Source organism: Eptesicus fuscus, chromosome 6, assembly GCF_027574615.1.
Source record: "Eptesicus fuscus isolate TK198812 chromosome 6, DD_ASM_mEF_20220401, whole genome shotgun sequence".
In the NCBI taxonomy this organism is placed as follows: Eukaryota; Metazoa; Chordata; class Mammalia; order Chiroptera; family Vespertilionidae; genus Eptesicus; species Eptesicus fuscus.
The window spans coordinates 25990747-26008529 of NC_072478.1; the positions used below are offsets into that span (position 1 = coordinate 25990747).

A 17783-nucleotide genomic window follows, 5' to 3' on the forward strand; every position below is an offset into this window, starting at 1 on the left:
TCACCTGAGGTGGACACTCTTGGTGCACCCCTTTGTGGGCTGTGTGCACAGTCTTGTCGTAGTTAAGCCTTGATTGCTGTTTGTATCACTGGGAAGAATTGACCTCCAGGCCAATTGGCTGTGAGGACCAGTTGGGTCAATCAGAGAACTGCTGTGCAGGAGACACCCTTATGGGGCAAGACTTGCTTCACTGGGGCTTTGGTGCTCACTGAGTCTGCCCCTTGAGTGTGTCACTTATGGATGTGAAGAGTTGTAATCTGGTATGGTCTCACACTGACCACTGGGTACACTGGCTCTTGGATCTCTAAGGAGGTGCAAAGTCAGCCACTGCCTGGGGCTGCCCAGCAGGAGCTACAGAGAGATCTGCAGATTCCTCCTCTTTGTATTGGGTTTGGAAGTGCCCAGATGAGGCCTAGCTGTGAAGCAAGGCAGGCTGCTGCTGCTGGGCCTTGGGCCTTCTTTTGGTAGCTTTGGGGCTCCCTGACTCAGTTGCTGCCTGTTTGACAGGTGTTAGGCTGAAAAAAGGACAGGCCATTCATATGCAAAAGCCACTGCACACAGCTTGGGTGGGGTTGAAAATTGGGTGGGGCAGGATCTCAGGGACTCACCAGGGTAGAGCAAACAGCAATGGCTGCCAGTCAACCCTGCACCTGGTGCAGGAGCAATGACCACTGTGAGCACCTTCCTTCTGAAAGAAAGCTGCCCTCGCGTTCCGGCCTGATGCCAGACAGTCCAGTTTCTCTCCGTATGTGTCTGGGTCCCCAGAGTCTCACCCAGAACTAGAGTTCAGAGCAATCAGGAGCTTGTATCTCTCTCCTGATTAAAAAAAAAAAGCAGCACACCCAGTTGCCAGCCCTTTCTGTACGCACCTCCGCACATCCTATCAGTCTCAATGCGCTTTCTTCTTTACTTCTAGTTGTAGAACTTCCACTTAGCCAGCTTTCCCGCGGTTCTGGATGATAGTTTTTCTGTCTTTTAGTTATAATTTTGATGTGGTTGTGAGAGGCAGCAAGTACAGGTGTTTACCTGTGCCGCCATCTTGATTCTCAGGATGTGAGCTTTTCATTGGAAACATTTTGACCTCTATTTTAGGATTCAAAAAATTTGCAGTTGAAAAAGCAGATTGACATATTCAAGTTGTTCCAATCATACTGATAAAAGTTTTCCAATCACTAAATCAAGCATCATTTTTATTGTGTGTTTTTTAAGATTTTTTAAATCAATTTCTAGAGAGAGAGGAAGGGAGAAGGAGAGAAAGAGTGGGATGTGAGAGTGAAACATCAATTGGCGGTCTACACATGCCCCCCACTGGGATGGAAGCCCTCAAATGGGCACGTGCACTGACCAGAATTGAACTGGCAACATTTTGGTGCACAGGACGATACCCAACAAACTGAGCCACACTGGCCAGGGCCACGCACCATTTTAAAAAAAATTATCTTTATTGCTGAAAATGTTACAGATGTCCCCTTTGTTTGTTTGTATTTTCCCCATTGACCCCCTCCATCCCTCACCCGTCACTTCCAGGCCTTTATTGTTTGTGTCCATGGGCATTTTTAAATCGAGATATAATTTACATTCCATAAAAGTCACCCTTGGACAATATATGATTTCAGTATATACACAAGAACTAGTTTGGAAGTTTAAATCTGAGTTAACTAAACTGAAATAAAAGTAGAAATCCAATTCCCTTTCAAGCTAGCCACCTTTCCAACTCCCAGTGACCACATTGGCTTGGGGCTACCATTTTGGGGAGCACAGATGGACCCTTCAGTGAGGCTGACTCACTTTCCTCCTCCATCTCTATCTCTGAGTAAAATTCCAAAGAATTCACTAAATCCTGGCAACTCCCAGCTACCACTATCATTTGTAATTCATCACCATCAACATTCTCTAGTCTATGGGCTTCTACCAAAACAAGCTGAGCTCGGGACAGCTCCCATGTCAGGGGTAAGCCTTGAGAGGCAGGAACTTCGGGCTGAACTTGGACCCTGTCCACCCTGCCCATCCCCTACCCCTGACACTCATGTTCTGTTCCCCTGGGCAGGCATCTGTGTGGCTGACCCCTATGAGGTGACGGTGGTGCAAGATTTCTTCATCGACCTGCGGCTGCCCTACTCTGTGGTTCGTAACGAGCAGGTGGAGATCCGAGCCGTCCTCTACAACTACCGGGAAGCAGATACACTCACGGTGGGTCCGTGGAGCAGGAGAGGCACGAGGGGAGACCTGGAAAGGGGACCATGGCGCATGCCCCTGGCTTGATACTCTCTCCCCGGCAGGTGAGAGTAGAAATGCTCTACAATCCAGCCTTCTGCAGCTTGGCCACTGCCAAGAAGCGTCACCTGCAGACTGTATCCATCCCTCCCAAGTCCTCGCTGGCGGTGCCTTATGTCATTGTGCCCCTGACAGTCGGCCTGCAGGAGGTAGAGGTCAAGGCCACTGTCTATCGGTACTTCATCACCGACGGTGTAAAGAAGACCCTGAAGGTCGTGGTGAGTCCTTGGGGCACCTGCTGCCTCTTGTCCTTCAGGAGGGACTCTTGCTCTCCCTGTGCTGTCAACTCAGTTTCGAGCCCCAGGCTCTGAGACACTAATACTGTCCGTGTTCAGCTTAGGAAAGTTAGGAGTCCAGAGGTGTGAAAGCAGGGCCGTGTGAGGCAGGGGAGACATTCTTCTGCGCATAAAGTTCTAAGGGTGTGCCCCAAACCTCAGCAATAATGATAAAAACTTGTTTTCCTTAAAATATATTTTAATATCAAATACAATTTTAACACATTTCAGTATAAGAGTTTTGCCTTGACTTTTAAAATTATTTTTTTTTATTTTTTAAAATCTTCATTGTTGAAAGTATTACATATGTCCCGTTTTTCCCCCATCGACCCATTCAAGACCCCCCAACCCCTCACACCATCTGAGTCCATGGGTTATGCATATATGCATACAAGGTCTTTGATTGATTACCTCCCAATCTCCCACACTCCCCCTGCTTTCCCTCAAAGATTCTGCACTTTTTTCCATGCTTCTTTGTCTCTGAATCCACTCCTTTCATCAGTTTATTTTCTTAATTAGATTCCATATATGAGTGAGATCATATGATACTTGTCTTTCCCTGACTGACTGAATTCACTTAGCATCATGCTCTCCAGGTCCCTCCATGCTAGTCTCAAAGGATAAAAGACTCTTATTTTTAATGTTGCCTAGTATTCCATGGTATAAATGTACCTCAGCTTTAAAAAAAATAATAATTCCTTATTGTTGAAAGTGTACATATGTCTCCTTTTTTCGCCCATTGACCACATCCAGACCGCCCCCATGCCCTGCCCCAGGACTTCACCACCCCACTGTCTGTGTCCATGGACCATGCATATATGCATACAAGGTCTTTGGGCCATGCATATATGCATACAAGGCCATGCATATATGCATACAAGGTCTTTGATAGGTTACTTCCCACCCACCCACCCTCCCACACCTTTCCTCCAAGACTCCACATTCTCATCCATGCTTCCAATCTCTGGATCCCCTCTGTTCATCAGTTGATTTTGTTACTTAGATTCCACATATGAGTGACATCATGTGATACTTGTATTTTTCTGACTGACTTATTTCACTTAGCATGATACTCTTCAGGTCCCTCCATGCTGTCTCAAAGGGTAAGAGATTCTTCTTTGTTACTGCTGCATAGTATTCCATGATGTAAATGTACCACAGCTTTTTTATCCACTCATCTACAGATGGGCACTTGGGCTGTTTCCAGATCTTAGCTATTGTAAATTGTGCTGCTATGAACATGGGGGTGCATACATTCTTTCTGATTCGTGTTTTGGGTCTCTTAGGGTACATTCCTAGAAATGGGATCACTGGGTCAAATGGCAGTTCCATATTTAATTTTTTAAAGGAAACTCCATACTGTTTTTCATAATGGCTGCACCAGTCTTCATTCCCACCAGCAATGTACTAGGGTTCCCTTTTCTCCACATCCTGGCCAGCACCTGTCATTGGTTGATTTGTTGATGGTAGCCATTCTGACACGTTTCAGGTGATGCCTCATTGTTGTTTTAATTTTCATCTCTCTGATTATCAGTGACTTTGAACATTTTTCATATGTCTCTTGGTCATCTGTATGTCCACTTTGGAAAAGTGTCTATTTAGTTCATTTACTCATTTTTTAATTGGAGTGTTTATCTTCCTTTTGTTAAGTTGTATGAGTTCCTTATATATTTTGATTAACCCTTTATCAGCTTATGTTGTCCTCCTGTTTTTTATTATTTTTTTCTATTTGGCTCTCTGAGTGATTTTTTTCTACCCTGTCTTCTAATTCACTGATGTGATTCTCAGCTTCCCCTAATCTGCTGTGTATGCCTTCCAATGTGTCCTTTATTTGTGCTATGTCATTCTTTATTTCTGTTTTCATAGTTACTATGTCTTCTCTTATGCTGTTGAGCATCTTTACCATTGATTTTCTGAACTATCCAGTTCTGTATCAGATAAATTTCTTATCTCCATTTCATTTATCTCTTCTTCTGGAGAATTCTCTTGTTCTTTCATTTGGGTGTTGTTTCTTTGTGTCCTCATTTTGGCTGCCTGTTTGGGTTTGTGACTATGTATTAGGTAGATTTGCTATGCCTCTCAATCTCTAGTGCAGGACAGTGTCAAAAGCTGTTTCTGACTAATTAGATCAGGCAAAGACTCAAAGCCTCCATAGACTACCACTGCCAATAGACTGATAGGATTCTGTCCTCACTGGCCCTCAGGCAATTGTTTACAGGCATGGTGAGTGTTTTTTCCAACAGGGCGGGGCAATTGCTTCTACTTATAGGCTACTTGTTATTCTCAGCCTCTTAATGGACCTCAGAAATGCCACACATTGGAGAAGGTGTTTTCTAATAGGGTGGGTCAACTGTCTTCCCTCCAGGCAAGGCTGGCTGTATGGCAAATTTCTGCGTGAGAAAGAAGATCTCTGCAGTGTGAGGGAACAATTCTGCACAGGAAATCAGGGTATCTGCCTTCTGGCCTCTAATCCCAGTGCCCCCAATCCTAGCTTCTGCTCTCATAGCTCCAGTCCACTCTGCCCTCCCTCTGCTGGAGCACAAGGTGAGTGGCTCCACAGGCAATTTTGTGTGTTGCCCCTTTACAAAGGTGGCTGCATTTCAGCCACCTCTCCCCGGCAGATAGCAAAACCACTGCTTTTCACAGCCCGGTGTTGTGTGGCTCCTCTTCTTAGTTCTGGTGCTCTCTGTTTGGCAGCACAGCTTAGGGATTAGACTCCAGAGTTCTCAGTGGCCACCCCCCAGAGTTGAGATATTTATCTGGAACTTCAGTTGCTTTCTGTAGGAACACAGCCAGCCCTTTTGCACCTCTGCCCCTCCTACTAGTCTCTATGCAGTCTCCACTTTCTGTCCTCGGTTATCAGGATTCTCTCTAGCAATTCTTTTGTTGATTATTCAGGAAGTTTTTCTGTATTATACTTGTAATTCCAGTTTGGTCCTGGGAGCGTGTCTGTGCAGCATCCACTTACTCCATCACCATTTTTAATCTCCTTGACTTTAAAAATTTTGGGGAAAGATATTTCACAACCAAATTTTATAAAGCAATAATATATGATGCTAGAATATAAGAAAGTTCTACTTTTTTAAATATATGTTTTTATTGATTTCAGAGAAAGGAAGGAAGAGGGAGAGAAAGTTAGAAACATTGATGAGAGAGAATCATCAATTGGCTGCCTCTTGCACAACCTCTACTGGGGATCCAGCCTGCAACACAGACCTAGAATGAAACCCTGACCTCCTGATTCATGGGTAGAGGCTCAAACACTGAGTTACAGCGACCAGGCAGGAAGGTTCTGTTTTTACCTGTGATTTTGTTGTTGTTGAATTTTTATGAACTTATTTAAGCCAAATTCACGACATGTGCTAGGGAAAAAGATCTCAAATGTTCCATTACCTGAGACATTTTGCCTCACAATATATATTAACAGTTACATTCCTACTTTTACTCACAGTTTGGAAGACTTTCAAATATAATAACAGATAGAATCATTAATAAAATGCTTTTGTCATCTTTTCTAATATTTTAAAGCAAAACAAGATCATTAATATTTTATTTATTTACTTATTTTTATAATTTTAAAGTAAAATACTTTAATAACATTTACGAGGCTTACATGCTCTCTCCAGGCCAGGACCCACCTGGGGGTGCTGAGAGGACAGTTGGAGGGTGGGGTGGGCCCAGCTGAGAGGTAGCTGAAGTGCGTGCCTCATTAGGGCACTCAGCCTTTTGACCTAGATGGGGGGGCACCTTTGAATTCTAACATTCCTGGTTCCCTTTTTTCTTCTTCCATTTTCACCTGGGGATTCTCTCTATTTTATAATTGATCCATGTGTTCGGTTTATATGAAGATATTTGGCATCCAATAAAAGCCTCATAATGCTGACAGGATTTAATATTCTTCTAGTGCTGGGTGGGAAAACTGTTCTTATGTGAGAAAGCAGAGCCCAGTTCAGACAAGGATGAGTGAGTTAACAAGATGCTAAGAAATGTGGCCATGACCATTTGACGTGGCCATGACCTTTCAATGCCACTCTCTGCTTCACAATCTCCCGCCAGCCGCCAGCTAACCAATGTGCAGCACCTCACAGACATTGATGTGAAGATGTGTAGAACCATATTGTTCTCTCTCTCCTCACTTTACTCCCATCTTATGACTTAGAACTTGAGCAGTTTTAATAAACTGCACTCAGTAAAAATGGGTACACATGCAATTATGTAATTACAGCTAAATTTATGTAAAGCACTGTCTCAGTTATAAAGACCTGATCCAGCCACCAAGATGTTGGCTCTCTGAAGGCAAAAACCTCAGCTCTCACATTTCTTGCACAAAGTAGGTGATCAATAAATACCTGCCATGTTAATAGATTAATCTAAATGTGTCTGCCAGATGCTTGGCCTCATTCTCAGAATGGTTGTGCTGGCCAATCATTTTCTGAAGAAATAATACATCTCAGAAGGGCTAGCCCCAGGGCGTGGTAGGTTCTACCTGTATAGAAGGTGCCTGGGACATGGTGCAATTCATTTTACACAGAAACAGGTACAGAGGAGATAGTAGTTTGTGCAAGGTCACCACTAGGAGACGCGGACTTGAGCTGAAGAATTTCTTCTCTCCCAGGACTCGGCCCTCTCAGTGAGGACTGCGGGGCCTTGTGTCTGTGCTCAGCAGCTGCATTTATAGCATCAGATCACTAATATTTTAATGCAATAGTTTAAGAAATCAAAATTAATGCCAAAAATATCTGTGATGAACAAAATATCAAAGTTTTAAATAGAGACAGAATCTGACAGTGTCTAGCAAAGCCATTTTGGAGCGCAAAGTAGAAGGAACAGTGAGTACCCCCACAGACGAACCTGTGGATTTTATTTTAATGATCAATTTTCCCTCAAATTGTTAAGTAGTTGTGAAAAGCCTTGAATCAGTGAAATACAAATATGTTAAAACTAAAAGTGTGATTTTATGTTGAAATGTTTTATTCACACCCAAACCAGAATTTGTTATACTTTTTCATTTCTGGCTTTAAGGGATGCAAATTTCTTTTTTTTTTTTTCTTTCTTTTTTTTTCAATTACTTTAATGCAGGGGTCCTCAAACTTTTTAAACAGAGGGCCAGTTCACTTTCCCTCAGAGAGAAGGAGGGGAGTCGGAGAGTGCGGCGCACATTCCACACATATGGGCCCAGGACAAGTCGGCTGCTAAGCAGGACAGGCAGCGGTGGCAAAAACACCCGGCAGGGCCGGATACATGTCCTTGGTGGGCCGCGTGTGGCCCGCGGGACATAGTTTGAGGACCCCTGCTTCAATGTTCTGGAATAATATTACCATTTAAAAATACATCAAAGTATACACTGAGTGGCCAGATTATTATGACCATCTGACGTTTGTAGGCAAATTAGCCGTACACTGCATCGTATGGGCTATGGAAGCCGAAGGCCTGTTCGAACACCTTTGCTGTCTGCAGTTACCAAGATAAAGCGTCTCCAATTCGAAGAAGAACACAAGGATTGGATAGTTGAGCATTGGAAAAAAGTCATGTGGTCTGATGAATCACGTTTCCAGTTGCATCATGCAGATGGCAGAGTGAGAATTTGGCGGAAACAGCATGAAAGCAAGCACACCACATGCATGAGTACAACCATCAAATCTCACAGAACTGGACAGTGCTCTTCATCAGGCATGGTGTCAGATTCCTCGCATCACCTTTCAACATCTCGTGGAGTCAATGCCAAGAAGAATCACTGCAGTATTGAAGGGAAAAGGTGGCCCAACGAAGTACTGATGGGGTGGTCATAATAATCTGGCCACTCAGTGTATATTTAGGGGCACACATTTTTTCTTTTGCTTTGGGTCCCAATATGGCCCAGCATAGGCACTGGTGGGAAAGAAAAACCACATAGTGCAGAAACCTGTGTGGCCAGCTCTTCGCAATTCTGTATTCATTAACTCTGGTAGCTTGAAATCCATCACGGTGGGGATATTTACACCAAGGAAATTGGTAGCCCTGAAAATCAGGATTTTTTCTTCCTGGACAGCTGGATTTAAATATTTACCAGCACACTTTGGGAAGAAAGTCTGCAAAGGGAAATCTGGGATTTATTACCAGGTGAAAGGAGAATGGGTTCTGGAAGGCCAAAAGGTGTATCCATAGTAAACAGACATCTGAGAACTTGAGTTGGGTGTTTGATGCTAATTAAGATAGCCCCATACACTGCTAAGTATTAATCACAGTTGTTTATTTTATTTTTTTCAATTTTTTTTATTAAGGTATTATATGTGTACATATCTTACCATTGCCACCCCCCACCCCACTCCCATATATGCCCTCACCCCCCCCCCAGAGTTTTGCATCCGTTGGTTATGCTTATATGCATGCATACAAGTCCTTTGATTGATCTCTTATCTCCCCCACCTCTCCCTAACTTTCCCCCTGTAATTTGACAGTCTGTTTGATGCTTTACTGTCTCTGTATCTATCTTTTTGTTCAAATTTATAATGTTCTTTATTATCCATAAATGAGTGAGATCATGTGGTATTTTTCTTTCATTGACTGGCTTATTTCACTTAACATAATGTTCTCCAATTCCATCCAGGTTGCTGCAAATGATGAGAATTCCTTCTTTTTTATGGCAGCATAGTATTCCATTGTGTAGATGTACCACAGTTTTCTGATCCAGTCATCTGCTGACGGGCACCTAGGCTGTTTCCAAATCTTAGCTATGGTGAATTGTGCTGCTATGAACATAGGGGTGCATATATCCTTTCTGATTGGTGTTTCTAGTTTCTTCGGATATATTCCCAGGAGTGGGATTACTGGGTCAAATGGGAGTTCCATTTTCAGTTTTTTGAGGAAACTCCATACTGTTCTCCACAGTGGCTGCACCAGTCTGCATTCCCACCAGCAGTGCACGAGGGTTCCTTTATCTCCGCATCCTCGCCAACACTTGTCGTTTGTTGATTTGTTGATGATAGCCATTCTGACAGGTGTGAGATGGTACCACATTGTTGTTTCGATTTGCATCTCTCGGATAATTAGTGATGTTGAGCATGTTTTCATGTGTCTCTTGGCCTTCCTTCTGTCTTCTTTTGAAAAGATTCTATTTAGGTCCGTTGCCCATTTTTTTATTGGATCGTTTATCTTCCTTTTATTAAGTTGTATAAGCTGCCTGTAGATGTTGGAGATTAAACTTTTATCAGTGATGCCATTTGCAAATATGTTCTCCCATGCAGTAGGCCTTCTTGTTGTTTTGTTGATGGTTTCTTTTGCTGTGAAAAAGCTTTTTATTTTGATGTAGTCCCATTTGTTAATTTTCTCTTTAGCTTCCATTGCCCTAGGGGCAGTGTCAGTGAAGAATTTCTTTTGGCATATGTCTGAGATTTTGCTGCCTGTGGATTGCTCTAGTATTTTTATGGTTTCCCGTCTTATGTTTAAGTCCTGTATCCATTTTGAGTTTATTTTTGTGTATGGCATAAGTTGGTGATCAAGCTTCATTTTTTTGCATGTATCTGTCCAATTTTCCCAACACCATTTATTGAAGAGACTGTCTTGACTCCATTGTATGTTCATGCTTCCTTTGTCAAATATTAATTGAGCATAGTGGTTTGGGTCAATATCTGGATTCTCTATTCTGTTCCATTGATCTATATGTCTGTTCTTGTGCCAGTACCAGGCTGTTTTGAGAACAGTGGCTTTGTAATACAGCTTGAAATCTGGTATTGAGATCCCTCCTACTTTATTCTTCTTTCTCAGGATTGCTGTGGCTATTCGGGGTCTTTTTTTATTCCAGATGAATTTTTGGAGAGTTCTTTCAAGGTCTGTGAAATATGCCATTGGTATTTTAATGGGGAGTGCATTGAATCTATAGATTGCTTTGGGTAGTATGGACATTTTAATGATGTTGATTCTACCAATCCAGAATATGGTATGTTCTTCCATCTGTTTACATCTTCCTCTAACTCTTTTTTCAGTGTCCTGTAGTTTTCCGTGTATAGGTCTTTTACCTCCTTAGTTAAGTTTATTCCTAGGTATCTTAATTTTTTTGGTGCGATGGTAAATGGGATTGCCTTTTTAGTCTCTCTGTCTGTAAGTTCACTATTGGTGTATAGAAAGGCCATAGATTTCTTGGCGTTAATTTTGTATCCTGCTACATTGCCGAATTAATTTATTAAGTCTATTAGTTTTTTGACGGAGTCTTTCGAATTTTTTATGTACAATATCATGTCGTCTGCAAATAAAGACAGCTTTACTTGTTCTTTTCCAATTTGGATGCCTTTTATTTCTTCTTCTTGTCTAATTGCAATGGCTAATACTTCCAGTACTATGTCAAACAGGAGTAGTGAGAGTGGGCATCCCTGTCTTGTTCCTGTTCTTAGGGGAAATGTTTTTAGTTTTTGTCCATTGAGTATGATGTTTGCTGTGGGTTTATCATATATAGCTTTTATTATGTTGAGGTATGAGCCTTCTATTCCCACCTTGTTGAGAGTTTTTATCAAGAAAGGGTGTTGGATTTTGTCAAATGCTTTTTCTGCATCAATTGATATGACTATGTGATTTTTATCTCTCAATTTGTTTATGTGATGTATCACGTTTATTGATTTGCGGATATTGTACCATCCTTGCATTCCTGGGATAAATCCTACTTGGTCATGGTGTATGATCTTTCTGATGTACTGCTGGAGCCGATTTGCTAGAATTTTGTTGAGGATTTTGGCATCTATGTTCATGAGGGATATTGGTCTGTAATTCTCTTTCATTGTGTTGTCTTTATCTGGTTTTGGTATTAGGGTGATGCTGGCTTCAGAGAAGGAGCTTGGAAGTGTTCCTTCTTCTTGAATTTTTTGGAATAGTCTGAGGAGGATAGGTTTTAATTCTTCCTTGAATGTTTGGTAAAACTCTCCTGTGAAGCCATCAGGCCCCAGGCTTTTGTTTGCCGGAAGCTTTTTGATGACTGCTTCAATTTCGTCCATAGTTATTGGCCTATTGAGCTCTTTAGATTCTTCTTGATTGATTTTTGGAAGGTTATATTTTTCTAGGAATATGTCCATTTCCTCCAGGTTGTCTAGTTTGTTGGAATAGAGTTGTTCGTAGTATTTTGTAACAATCCTTTGTAGCTCAGCGGGGTCTGTTGTTATTTCACCTCTTCCATTTCTGATTTTGTTTATTTGGGTCCTCTCTCTTTGCTTCTTGGTGAGCCTGGCTAGAGGTCCATCAATCTTGTTTATCCTTTCAAAGAACCAGCTCTTGGTTTTGTTGATCTTTTGTATTGTTTCTTTGGTCTCTATGTCATTTATCTCCGCTCTGATCTTTGTTATTTCCTTCCTTCTGGTTACACTGGGCTTTTCTTGCTGCTCTTTTTCTAGCTCTTTGAGTTGTAGGGTTAAGTAATTTATTACCGTTGTTTCTTGTTTTTTTGCAATAGGCTTGTAGAGCTATGAACTTCCCTCTCAAGACTGCTTTCACTGTGTCCCATAGATTTTGGATTGTTGTGTTTTCATTGTCATTTGTTGCCATGATGTTTTTTATTTCTTCCTTGATCTCTCTGGTGACCCAGTCCTTGTTTAATAGCATGCTGTTTAGTCTCCACGTGTTTGATTTCTTTGGATTGTATTTATTGTAGTTGATTTCCAGTTTTATGCCACTGTGATCTGAGAAGATGCTTGATATAATTTCTATCTTCTTGAATTTGAAGAGACTTTGCCTGTGACCCAGCATATGGTCTATCTTTGAAAATGACCCATGTGCACATGAGAAGAATGTATATTCTGTGGCTTTGGGGTGAAATGTTCTGAAGATGTCAATTAATTCCATCTGGTCTAGTGATTCATTTAGGATTGCTGTTTCTTTGCTGATTTTTTGTTTAGAGGATTTGTCCAGTGGTGATAGTGGGGTATTAAAATCTACTATGATTGTTATGCTATTAATCTTTCCCTTGAAATCCTCCAGGAGTTTTTTTATGTATTTGGGTGCTCCTATATTGGGAGCATATATGTTTACCAGAATTATTTCTTCTTGTTGGATTTCTCCCTTTAGTATTATGAAGTGGCCTTCTTTATCTCTTGTTATGGCATTTACTTTGAGGTCTATTTTGTCAGATATAAGTATTGCTACCCCAGCTTTTTTTTCATCTCCATTTGCCTGAAAGATATTTTTCCATCCCTTCACTTTCAATCTGTGTGAGTCTCTTGTTCTGAGGTGGGTCTCTTGTAGACAGCATATATATGGGTCGTGTTTTTTTATCCATTCAGCTACTCGATATCTTTTGATTGGAGCATTTAGTCTGTTTACATTTAAAGTTATTACTGAAAGGTATTTGTTTGTAGTCATATCTATTTTTGTGTCTGTATTCCTTCTTACCTGTTTATTTCTTCTTTTTACAGTATTCCCTTTAGCAATTCTTGCATTGCTGGTTTGGTGGTGATAAACTCCTTGAGCCTTTTTTTGACTGCAAAGCTCCTGATTTCCCCTTCAATTTTGATTGATAGTCTTGCTGGATATAGTATTCTTGGATTCAGTCCTTTGCTTTGCAACACTTTGTATACCTCCTTCCATTCACTTCTAGCTTGTTGTGTTTCTGTTGAGTAATCATTTGACAATCTGATGGGTGTTCCTTTGTAGGTAACTCTCTGTCTCTCTCTTGCCGCCTTTAAGATTCTCTCTTTATCATTTATATTTGCCATTGAAATTATGACATGTCTTGGTGTGGGTCTTTTGGGATTGATCCTGCTTGGGACTCTCTGTACTTGTGTAACTTTTATCTTTCCCATATCCGGGAAGTTTTCTGTCATTATTTCTTCAAATAGATTTTCTAATCCCTGCTGCTCTTCTTGTCCTTCTGGCAGCCCTATTACACGTATGTTACTTCGTTTCATTTTGTCCCAAAGCTCCCTTAGGCTTTCCTCCTGCTTTTTAATTCTTTTCTCCAATTGCTGTTCAGATTGAGCTTGTTTCTGTACCTGATCTTCTAACTCACTAATTCGGTCCTCTGCTTCTTGTAGTCTGCTGTTGAAACTTTCCATGGTGTTTTTGATTGTAGCTATATCACTTTTCATTTCTTCCTGATTCTTGCATAAGTTGTTGATTTTCTCATCCATCCGATGTATAAATTCCATGACCATTACTCTAAACTCCTTTTCGGTCATGTCGCAAGCTTCAGTTTCACTGATTTCCTTTCTTGGCGACTCCACATTTTCTTTCCTCTGTGAGTTATTTTGTTTCCCCATTCTGGCTATCACCAGAAAGCTCAAGCTTCCATTTGCGTGGACCTGGGTCGTGTGCTGTGGGGACTTCGCTCCACCCGAGTTTCACTGAAGTGCTCTGACACTAGGACGTGTGGCTGCCTTTGGTTGGTGGGAACCAGACTTGCCCAGGGTCAGTGTCCCCAGTGTTCCGTGTGGTCTCGTGTGCACACTTAGAATCAGGGGCCCTGTCTGCACCACATTGTTGGTATGTGCCGAAAATGAGATCCTTAGCATGTGCCAGGAGTCAGAGTTTCCCTGTTTCTGCACCAAGACTCGAGTGTCAGAGTCTCTGTTGCCTTGTGTGGTTTCTCGTTGAGAATCAGGGTCCCTGTGTGTGCATGCACCAACAATTGGGGTCGCTGGCTCTTAGTGTGAATGCGCTGTGAGTCAGGGATCCCAGGCAGCTGTGTCCGGCGTGCCAAATTCCCTGAAGTGGAGCTGTGTCCTGTGTGTGCTCTCTCTACTGAGCCAAATCGGCTAGGGCGCAACTCTTAATTTCCTGAAGGTGAGCTGGCTCCGTGCACTCTACCGGAGTCCTGGAAGGGGGGCGGAGTCCGTCCTGCGCGCCAAATTCCCCAAAGGGGAAGCCCCTCTGTGCAAGCACTAAGATTCCCCGAAAGGGGAGCTGTGACCCGCAAGCCAAATTCCCCCTAATTCTCCGAAGGGGAGCCCTCTGTGTGCACTGACAGATTTCCCCAACAGGGAGCTGCTTCTGTCCCGCGTGCGCGCCAAATTCCCTGAGGGGGAGCGAGTCCCTGTGCAAAGTTCTGCGGCTTGGGCGAGGGGCGGGTCTATCAGTTAAAATGGCGCTGTCTGCGCGCCTGCGGGAAGGGGGATAGGCTCTTTGACTCATGGAATTCTGCCGGGAAGTCTGGATTCTTGTTGTTTGTTGGTCTGAAGCTGTGATAGCAGTTCTCTGTCCCCAGTGGCTGCAGTGTCCTGGTTTGTGTCAGAAGCCAGGATCCGAGTCTCAGGCAGCTCTGTTTCTCAAGATGGTGTGGTCTCCGCGTCCGCACCAGCCGCCGAGAAGTGTCCGCTTTGTGCGCGGGGATCCGCCGTCTAGGACTGCCCGGTTAGGCAGCCCCTTGGAAGACCTGCAGAATCTAACTGACCCTAGCTCATACACACACACACCACACACGTCTACACTCTCCTCTGTGGGTTCCTCACTCACACTCTCTCTCTCCCTACCTTCCTGCCGGTCGCCATCTTCGGTCCACAGTCATTTATTTTATGATTTATTTAAATCATTTGTTTAAAAAATTAATTTTAGCCCTGGCCCATGTAGTTACAGGAGTCCTCAAACTACGGCCCGCGGGCCACATGCGGCCCACCAAGGACATTTATCCGGCCTGCTGGGTGTTTTTGTCGCCGCTGCCTGTCCGGCTTAGCAGCCGACTTATCCCCGGCCCGCAGTGCGCATATGTGGAATGTGTGCCACACTCTCCGACTCCCCTCCTTCTCTCTGAGGGACAGTGAACTGGCCCCATGTTTTAAAAGTTTGAGGACCCCTGATAGAGCATCATCTCATGCACCGAAGGGTTGTGTGTTCGATTCCTGGTCAGGGCAGATACCCAGGTTGCAAGTTCTATCCCCAGTCAGGGTGCATACCAGAGGCAACCAAAGTTTCTCTCTCACATCAATATCTCTCTTTCTCTCCTTTCCTCTCTGTCTAAAAATCAATAAAAATATCCTCAGGTAGGGATTAAAACAAGTATTAATTAATTGATTAAAATTTTAATTTAATGTGTTTCCTTTTGTATTTATTTTATTTCACTTATTTTAAATTAATTATTGCATTATATTTTTAATTTAATTTTTTTAAATTTTTTAAAATTTTATTTAACCCATTGAGAGGCACTGGGTTGAAAACAGACCTAGAGCCAGACTACCAGGCTCATATTCCAGTTCTATTCTACTGGCTGTGTGGCTCTGGCCCCTTCATTATAAGTTTATGTGTTTTGTTTTGTTTTAAGACTTTTTGTTGAGTTTGAGAGAGAGAGCAAAGGAGAGAGAGAGAGAGAGAGAGAGAGAGAGAGAGAGAGAGAGAGAGGGAGAGAGAGAGAGAGAGAGAGAGAGAAACATTAATGTGAGCGTGCTACATCCATCGGCTGCTTCCTGCATGCCTTCTACCGGGATCAAGCCCAAAAACTGGGCATGTGCCCTGATCTGGAATCAAACCGGCAATCTTTCTGTGTATAGGGCAATGGCCAACCAGCTGAACCATACTGACCCGGGCCAGTTATCCCACCTTTAAAATGGGAATAATAATAGTGGTACCTTATTATAAAGATTAAATGAGTTAACCAGAATAAAGAAAGCTTCTAGGCACATAGGAAGGTTTCTAAAGGCTTTGTTGTTTTATTATTATTAATTGACAATATTGTTATTAAATCATACCACGGTCTGAGGTAGGTGCTTGTATTGCCTCCTCCCTAAAAGGAAGGAAGCTGAGACACAGAGAGGTTAAGTAACTGGCTCCCAGTCACACAGCTAAGACTGGCAGATGCCATCTAGGCTACAGTAATCCCCAGAACAGTGCCCTGCTGACCAGCTGTGTCTCTGTCTGTCCTTTTATTCACCCAACTCCCCCTTCCCTCAACACTGTCCAGCCTGAAGGAATCAGAATGAACAAAACTGTGGCCGTTAGGACACTGGATCCACAACACCTGGGCCAGAGTGAGTCAGCGCAGGAGTGGGGGTGAGGCCTGGGTGGTGTGCAGGGTCTGGTGAAAGGAGGCTGGTGCCAAGGGTGTCTCCCATTCCACCACAGACGGTGTGCAGCGAGTGGAGGTCAAGGCTGCAGACCTCAGTGACCAAGTCCCTGACACAGAGTCTGAAACCAAGATCCTCCTGCAGGGTGAGATGCCCTTGGTCCAACACATGGGGTCCGGGAAGGTGTGGGAGCCATGACCCCAAAAAGGTGCCCGGTTCCATCGACTTCCGGGAATATTGAATCATGGCGCTTCTCTCCTCGTGTGCTGGAACCGCCCCTTCTTGGTGTGTTCGCAGAAGGCTCCAGGAAGTTCTTAGCTTCTGCTGGTAAAGAAACTTAAATGAGAAATGGTAGAGTTCAAGAACAGAAATTCTGGAACTAATTGCCCAGGATAGAGGACTGGGGCGAGAAGGCACAGGAAGGAGCTAGCAAAGCACCTTGCAACCTCTGAGCTCTTAGATTTGGGGTAGAGACTCTTAGTTTCCTGATCTGTGATGAAGGCAAATAGTGGTGCCTGTTTCGAAGGGTTGTTGTGGAAGTTAAACGAGATACTATATAGTGTTCTCTTAGAAGGGAGCTTGGCAAATGGCATTAAGCATGATAGACGTATTCATGACCATTGATCCTGGAATTATGTTACCACTGGTGGAGCATGAGGACCCGGGGACAACCGCCCTGGCCCCCCGCAGTCACATGCCTCCAGCCGCCAGCTGTCCCTGACTCCCTGACTCTTTGGCCCTGGCTGGTTGGAGCCTGGGAAGGCTGGCGCAGCCCCGGCCCTCTTCACCCCACAGTGGGTCTCCTTGCCTGAACGCCATCCTTCCTCCTGGCTGCAGGGACCCCAGTGGCCCAGATGGCAGAGGACGCCATCGATGCGCAGCGGCTGGGGCACCTCATTGTGACACCCGGGGGCTGTGGAGAGCAGAACATGATCCACATGACGCCCACGGTCATCGCGGTGCACTACCTGGACCACACCGAGCAGTGGGACAAGTTTGGCCTTGACAAGCGGCAGAAGGCCCTGGAACTCATCAAGAAGGGTATGTCCCCTTCCCCTGTTGGAGGCCCCAACTCTGAGGCCCCTCTATGAGCTCTTTTCTCCTCTTGGGCTCACCCCCTTGAAGCCCCACCCCGTCTTGAGACCCCACCCCTTCTCTGAGACCTCCTGCTCTCCCCTCTTTGAGACCCTGGTCCCTCGGAGTTCCTTCTCCCGCTGAACCCCCCTGAGAGCCCTTCTCTCTCTGAACCCCCTCTCCTCTGAGAAGCACTTACCTCTCCTCTCTCTGA

At 43.7% G+C, this 17783-nt stretch overlaps 1 protein-coding gene across 1 annotated transcript in view; it reads left to right on the forward strand.

Annotated features, from left to right (window-relative positions):
* LOC114229623 (complement C3-like) overlaps nucleotides 1-17783 on the forward strand; it is a 46323-nt gene that overhangs the window by 15913 nt on the left and 12627 nt on the right. Inside the window, exons 20-24 of the mRNA XM_054716905.1 lie at nucleotides 2048-2190; nucleotides 2280-2492; nucleotides 16393-16459; nucleotides 16554-16640; nucleotides 17333-17536. Of these exons, the coding sequence (XP_054572880.1) occupies nucleotides 2048-2190; nucleotides 2280-2492; nucleotides 16393-16459; nucleotides 16554-16640; nucleotides 17333-17536 (714 nt within the window). The remainder of the gene's footprint in view (nucleotides 1-2047; nucleotides 2191-2279; nucleotides 2493-16392; nucleotides 16460-16553; nucleotides 16641-17332; nucleotides 17537-17783) is intronic.